This window comes from Nothoprocta perdicaria, unplaced genomic scaffold, assembly GCF_003342845.1.
Source record: "Nothoprocta perdicaria isolate Ctin4 unplaced genomic scaffold, notPer1 scaffold_165, whole genome shotgun sequence".
NCBI classification, from domain to species: domain Eukaryota; kingdom Metazoa; phylum Chordata; class Aves; order Tinamiformes; family Tinamidae; genus Nothoprocta; species Nothoprocta perdicaria.
In genome coordinates this window covers 471,945-479,952 of record NW_020454816.1, presented here as the reverse complement: position 1 = coordinate 479,952, position 8,008 = coordinate 471,945, and the positions used below count along the sequence as shown (strand labels likewise).

The 8,008-nt window shown below is 35.3% G+C and overlaps 1 protein-coding gene across 1 annotated transcript in view; it reads left to right on the top strand.

Annotated features, from left to right (window-relative positions):
* The first annotated feature begins 616 nt into the window (after positions 1-616).
* RANBP17 (RAN binding protein 17) overlaps positions 617-8,008 on the top strand; it is a 130,805-nt gene continuing 123,413 nt past the window's right edge. Inside the window, exons 1-5 of the mRNA XM_026035690.1 lie at positions 617-760; positions 2,609-2,699; positions 3,905-4,071; positions 7,001-7,066; positions 7,568-7,672. Of these exons, the coding sequence (XP_025891475.1) occupies positions 3,958-4,071; positions 7,001-7,066; positions 7,568-7,672 (285 nt within the window). The 5' untranslated portion in view covers positions 617-760; positions 2,609-2,699; positions 3,905-3,957. The remainder of the gene's footprint in view (positions 761-2,608; positions 2,700-3,904; positions 4,072-7,000; positions 7,067-7,567; positions 7,673-8,008) is intronic.

Sequence of the window (8,008 nt, the reverse complement as noted above, 5' to 3'; positions counted from 1 at the left end):
CTTTACCAACAAGAGCTTTTCAGCTTTTGGTTTGTATAGAGGAATTTTGGCCCTCAATTGCTATTGCAGCTTTTGAATTTTGGCTCCTATCTTTCATTGATATTTGCATCAACATACAAAAATAATGTTTTCTATCTTCTTTTTTTTCCCCTTCGGAAAAGGTGTTAACTGCTGGTCAAAAGACACAGAAAAATAACAGATGGTTTGAACTACACTGAAAAACAATTTGGTAGTTAAGAAGATTAGCTACATCGACTTGATTTTTAGATTAATTTTTGACTTCYCACCCCAGAAAGCCGCCTATTTTTTGCACTTAAAATACCGTACACTTAACTCTGTGTACTGCAGTAATGGTTTTATGCAAAATGCTTCTGCTTTCGTGTTTGGGAAAACAGCATACATCTCTTGTACATACATTTTACATGAGKTTATGAGGTATTTATAAATCCTCACTGAATTACTGCAATGGGGAAAGCGTGCTGCTGTGACTCACCTGTAAAGCTGTGCATAGTTAACGTTGCTCCTTCCCCATGTGGCAGCTGGCCTTAGAAGCAGTTAAAGGAACTGTCTGCCAGGTCTCTGTAGAAATTTCAGTTGTGTTCTTTCCCACCAGAGCCTGGCAGAACTGGAGGTACTCTGCAACCACCTGTATGAAGGCAGTGATCTAACCCAGCGCATACAGGCCGAGAAGGTTCTCCTGGAGCTCATTGACAGCCCAGAATGTCTGAGCCAGTGCCAGCTTTTACTAGAACAAGGAACGGTAAGTGTCTGAGAGAGAGGGTAGCTGTAAATGTAGTCACGCAGGGGGAGGCTTGCACAATCACGAGCCATTATTATGCCAATGCAAGAAGGTCAAAATGCTCTTCCCTTCTTCATGCGTAGTTTCTTTTGTAAAAAAAATCTTGTAAATTAAAGCTTTAAAGTTGCCTATCTGTTGGCTGTTAAAGTAACTTCTTAATTATTCAGTTTATATTCTGGGGTTAGTTTTATGGTTAGCTCTTGATGAAGAGATAGAGCAGTAGATGCTCATTTGATAGTCCAACCTGAGGCCAATGTATTCCTTATTGTGTTTTTAAATCATTCAGAGAAAGYACTAAACATACTGTGGTTGTTTGCAAGAACCTAGCAAAGCTGTTAGTCAAGTACAGGCTTAAGTAATTCATTCGGGTGCCACTGTGGCATAATTCAGTCTTTACAAAAGCTGGTTTCTCTAAAAAATCCATTATAGGAAAGTAATTAAATATTTGAGGTTGTTAGGGAGAATATTGTGCCTGATACTGTAATTCACATATAGACAAGCAAAAATATATTTCTGAGGCATCCAGTTTGGGTCAGCAATTGAAAATCATTTAAGTTTTTTGTCCTCTATCACTATGAGAGCTTACAGTGTTGTTCACCTCTTCTTTAAGATCCTAGAACGAAAGATGCTCATGAGGCTTTTATTTTTGGAAATACTGGGATTTCTTTGTCATGAATAAAGATGAGTTTGGGGTGTATTGACTCAAGTGAGAAGGGACATCGTGCCACTGTTCTTACCTGGTGTCTGTGCATATCTGCAGCACCAAGTAAAATAAACACCCTCTGCCATCACAGAAAACATAAGCACAGACTTACCTCTAGGGAGTGGTATGGGGATTGAATTATTATGTTTAAGTTAAAAATTAAATATCTAGGAAATTTTCTTTGGTAAGTTTGAAATCAAGTTGTGACCGATTATGTGATGTTCAACAAATAAACAAATGTTCTGAAATAATATAACATCTCTGCCTATGCTAGTGAGTTCAAAATGTTTGCAGAATAGTTGGTTTATTAGAGTGCAAAGTCCATTTCTGTGGAAGCTTGTTAATAACGTAAGATTGAAGTTTTGTTCTGAGTAATATGCTTCTTTCCAAAAAGGAAGTAGGACTTTATATTAGATGTGAGCTTGTGACCATWTTAAAGTAAATGGAACACATTTAAAGCAGCATAAATAAATATTTTAAATTTCACAAATTTTATTTGCACTACTGAGCAGACTCTGAATGTTTAAAAAAAAATTACACAGCTTTTGCAAAAGTTGGTATCATTTAAAATTACTTCAATTACCATTTTATAGAGTGTTGTCTGACATTTTGAACTATTATCCATATCTGTGACTTCAAGATGTTTAGTGAAACAAATGACTTTCTCCTATGGTTTAGAAGACTTCAAATTCTGAATATGTTGCACTTTTAAAAAAAAATTTTTAAGAGAGAAGGAAAAAGGGAAAGGTACTTAAAACTGTCTTTAAATTGCAGCTGATCCCAGGTAATCATCTCATAGTTCTGAATTATCAAGTGACTTGAAGCAGAGATTTCAAACCTAACAAATTCCACTGAGTAGTAGAGTGACTTAGATGAATKGATTCAATCAAAAGGGGTAATTTTTAGGTCTCCACCTCTCTTACTGTTTTATTAATATAAGATACTACTAAAAATGTATGCTACTTGTACAAATAGTATACTCCTACAAATAAATTTTGGGGAAATTCAAAAGATGTAACTAGTATCTTGATAACCCCCAAGCTATCTTAATTGTCCGTGCGTTTAATTAGCCTGTTGTTCAGTAATATCTATGGTAATTTTTTTAGACATCCTATGCGCAGCTTCTAGCGGCAACRTGCCTCTCTAAACTTATAAGCAGGGTATCTCCATTACCTGTCGAACAAAGGATTGACATCCGTAAGTAATGTTTATATTTACAATTTTATTACATAAGATGGATCTAAAAATTCAATTTTTGTGTGTGTTTCCAGAGTAACTGTCAAGTGGATAGTCTGTGATTTTTTTTCTCTAGTTCCATTCCTCTTATTTACCTATTATTCATTAGGCAGTCCTTGTGAAAGAGTGAACATAAGATGATGGTGAGAGGCTTCACCAGTTCTCAGCAGTTAACTCCAAAATAACGTTTTATGTTTTCCACATTAGAATAACTACATAGTTGAAAAAAAAATCTGCCTGAAACTGTGCTGTTAAGTCTTTTGCATGTTTTGAAATGGATAGGAGAGAAAAAATTACATATTTCATATTTAAAAAATATTTATTTTACAAGATGGATTCTGTATTTATACCAGAATGAGATTGCTGCTAGTGCACCTGCTGAAGGCTTGTATTTCTGTAATAATATTTTTCCACTCTTAAAAGGGCATGTCAGGGCAGATTTGCTTGAGGGTTAAGATCCTGCCAAAATTTCTTTATGGGCCCACATTAATGTCAGTGCCATATCTTAGAAGAGTAAACAAGCTTATTACATGAAGTGTTGAATATTGAAAGGCTTTGAATGAGAAATACAGGATTTGATTTGGATATTCAGAAAGTCTGCACTGTTACTTCTGTGAATCATAGTACTCTAAAATGCAGAGCCACGAATCCACTTCTGATAATAAATTTCAGTGTTAAGTCAACTTTAATTGTATCCGAACTTTAGCATCTATTGGAAGAGGAAAAGTACCCGATAGCTGAAAAGGAATTTCCATAGTGAAATATGTATTGCCCAGGCATGCCGTAGGAAGTGGTCTAGATGAAACTGAGAACACTGAGTAGATTCTTTTGTCTGAGAAAACTTTGGTGCATCTCAAACTCTCTGAGAACTGTTGTTATACAGTGAAATGATTGGTGCCCTGTATATGGGACAGTTAGAGGATATGGAGTAACTATGGACTAGTTCCCAAATACTGTTGTATGTATCCTAGAATGAATATTATATAGGTATTATGTTACTAAAAATCTGGATGTATTTAGTATTTTCATGCAGTTTACTCTTATTGTACTAAATGTAAGAAATTAAACTTTTAAAAATTTCATACCTTGGGCTTCTATTAGGGTTGCTGAAGCACATTTTTTAGTGGAAAACTTTTGTTGTTAAATTTAAAATGCTTTTTTTCCAGGGAATTACATTCTGAACTACATAGCTTCTCAACCCAAACTGGCTCCCTTTGTCATGCAAGCTCTTGTTCAAGTCATCGCTAAAATTACAAAATTAGGATGGTTTGAAGTACTAAAAGACCAGCTCATTTTCAGGGAGATTATTGCTGATGTGAAAAAGTTTTTGCAGGTAGGACGTAATTGTTCACTTTGTCTTTTTGTGTGGGTGTGTGTTCACTTCCCTTAATTTTTAACCATTGGCATGTCTTGCAACTTAGYTATTTTATACTTGAGTGGAAAAAATAGGAAGAACGTTGTTACGTGTTTGAGTGTGTGAGTGTTGGGATTACACAGTATTGACAGTGCTGTCATTTGTGATGCTTGTTTTTTTTTTTTTTCCACAAATAGTGTTTTTTTCATAGCGTGGCTCTGAAACACCAAACACCACCTGTTATCGTGCCATTCTRTTCAATATCTCATTTTTTTTCAACTGTGGAGATACTTTCTGGTACAGTGTTAGTTCCTATCATATGAGTAGAAACGCTGGTACTGGATCATCTGAGGAGTAAGGCTCTCGGATGTTTTAAAGCTTTAACCTGTCTATGATTCTGGTAATAATGACTGCTAAAATTGTCCTAAACTATTCAGTTTCACATCTACTTTTTCAAGAGCTTATCATGGCGGGTTGATCAAAAAGATGCCTTTTTAGCTCTTCTTTGAACTGTTTACTGTTATGATTTTGTACTGTTGCTTTTCTGCAGTCAGACTGCAACTGCACATCTGTTTTTAGCAGAAGTCCCTGGAGATGCCACTGACTCTGGACTGGCATATGTACAGATATTTGCATATGCATGTCCTGTCTCCATACAGGTGTGATTATGTGCACACGGGAAGGAATTATGTGCACACTTTTCACAGAAATTTTCCACCCTAGAWAGGGACATGGGGAAATTCATGGTGAAACATCAGCAATCTTTCCTCTTCAGGAAGTGAATRGGGCAGGAGTATCCTTGTTTTACATTTGCTTTTCTAATTTTTTTCCCCCGCTGTGCTGATTATTGGTGTAAYGATGAGCTAACAGATTAGTGAGCCCGTGATCTTTGCTTACATAGTACTCCAAAACTTTCTCCAAATTAAAATTCCTCACAATATCAGAGTGCAGTTGTTCACTGTGGACTCTTCACCAAGGAAAATTTACAAGTCACATCTAGAGTAAGTACTGTTAGACATGGTAGATAAAGAAGAAGAATACCCAGCACTTTCTGTGAGATAATTTCAGAAAAGAAGGTTAGATTACATGGATAATTATCTGAAGTTACTAGAGGTTTATTGAAATAACGACACACTGTATAGAAATGTTTTTAAAGYGTTTTATGAGGGTTGCCTTAGAAATCTGATTAGTAAATTACTTCTGCTTAATCTGAGTGTCTGTGTGAACATGAACTCTAATACTTAGTTTGAGAAATAATCCAAAATTTAGGCTATTTAAGCTATTTGAGATTTACTTCCAAAATAATGTGGTGTTTGTCAGTGGTCCTGGCAACTCAGCAAGAAAATACCATGTTACTGTTTTTGCCAGGTTTCTTGTCTTTTGAGTTTCACTTCTGTCTCATTCGTTTTTCAGTCTGATTTTATTTCTAACATTGTTCAAGTTAATGTACTTTCTGAGTTACACTGGGAATGTAATAAAAGACAGGTTGCAATATCGTGTTTATTAAAAACAAACTCAAGTATGGTACTCCACCATTTTGCAGTTATTTTTATGAATGTACTGTAATTGGATTTTGCATTTATTATTAAAATGATTACAATGCGACTCTTCAGTGTGTAGTTCATTTAAATAGAGATTTAAATACAAAATTTAACTTCTTAAGAGATTTCTTCAGTTAAATTAAGAATTCCTGTAGAAAAGAAAATTAACTCATATATCTACTACTGAATTAAATTTTATGCAAAAAGTAAAGAAAAAATCCCTAAACAATACTAATATATGTTAATAATTAGCTAATGATGGCTTCAAATATATATAAATTAGTATTCCAGTCTGAACTTCATCCAGCTTGAAGTAAGTGTGATTTAGTGTAGAAAAAGGGATTAGCAGCGAGGACTGTAATTCTTTCCAAGTTCCAAAATTCTTTCTAAGTCACTGTCCAGCTTGTCTGTGAAAAGAAGGTGGTTACATTTTTCAGCTTTGCAGARGGTTTTAGGGGGTTTAAGGAACATCATAGACTATTTTAGGAGTGTGAAACATAAGAGAAACTGGAGTGCTCAACTTACAGTTCAAGRTGTTCGCTTGGTGTAGGTGACAGTACAAAACAGATGACAGTGAACAGGCAGGCTCCTTGAAAAAACAGCCAGATGCTTCATTGSCTGAACTTTGGGTCGTCCTCAGAGTTGCCAAAATACTGAGTTTGTGACAAATATCACACTTTTTTTATTGACAAGGGCAATATTCCGGGGAGATTTGAGTTGTGTTTGGAAAGCAGGGATGCTGAGATTGCRGAGCATGGTTATGAAACCAGGCACRGAGCTGCTCCTCTTGGCTCGGTTGCAAGGCCTAATTGCAGTTGATTTTAATTATTTTTAACAGAGCACATTTAATTTTTTTATAAATGCTTTGTAGTAGCTCAGTGAGGAGAGCTTATTTTACTAATAAAATCCCAAATAATCKCTCCTTCTTGAACAAAAAAGGCACAAAAAATACCTAAAGAATTACTTTTAATAGTGCTAGTAATTTGTATGTGAATTTCAAAATAGTCTGAAGAACCTTACTGCTGTGGATCAGACCACAACTCGGCAAATATTTGACGCTGCTGCTGTTTTACTTCTTATTCCATCTTTAAACTTAAACTTGTCATTTAATTCAATCCAACATAGTCTACATTACTGTGAAGAGAGTGAGAAATTTTTTTTTCTATTGTTTTTTTGGGGTGCCCCTACTGGAAAATGTCTAGATTGTGTTTTTTTTAAATCTGAGTTGAGATGCATTTTTGTTATAACACAGCTCTTATTAGTTCTTATTAAATCTCAACCCCCAAAATCGTCTTAATTCTAGAGGTACTGAAAATATTAAATACAAACTGTGATGTTTTAGCAATCATATCTGTTTTCTTCTATAGGGTACTGTGGACCACTATATAATAGGAGTAATGATTCTCTCAGAACTGACTCAGGAAATGAATCTAGTAAGCATTTTATTTAATTTTTTGTTTTAATTTGAATTTTGCCCCTTTCTGTTTTTCGTAAAAAAAATGGCAAAAAATGCATTACTGGGATATAAAAAGGTGATCGGTCCCCAACCTAAGATATGAAGAGACCAGAAATTCCTGGTACAGGAACTGTACCTGTGCAGATATGCACCATATCTACTAAAGCAGCAAGTATTTCTCAACACAGTTGCTGGAACTGCTAAAGAAAAACATATCATCAGCTCTTTCAGTTGCATTTTCACTATTGATTTTCTTTTGCTTGTGTCTTAACCTGAGAACATCTTACAGACGCTTCTATCCAGAAAGAAAGGTAACATTGATGGGGAAAAAAAGAGGCACTTCAGGAAGCTGTTGAGATTTGTATTTAGTGTTACACTGTCATTTTCATTTGTAGTGTTTAATAACGAACCTATCAGAGCTATCATCTCGTATTAGCAAAGAGGGAGCCTTGTTTATTTTGTCTCTGATTTTTCTTAGGTTGATTACTCAAGACCTTCAGCAAAACATCGAAAAATAGCTACCTCTTTCCGTGACACTTCCTTAAAGGACATAMTGGTGCTTGCATGCTCCCTTTTAAAAGAGGTGAGATGCTTTATTCTTGAACATAAGTTGTTAACTTTAAAGGGTGTTTTTTTCTGTTTTGAATCCCTCGTATTTTCAGAGTCAGTGACTTCTGTTCTTAGGTGGATTACATGACACCTGATTAAGCTCAAGTAACCAGAATATGTTCAAAAATTTTTATTTTCAATTCTCCTCCCTCCATCCTTCTCATTCTCGATCTTTTCCTTAGTGTCTCCTCCTCCTCTCCTTTCTTACCTTTCCTTCAAGAATGGACTGTTGGCATTTTGAGCCTGATGGGGATTTTTTTTCGGTGTTTACTGATTTTGCTTCTTTGAGTCCTTCGGGAGTGCTAGTTTA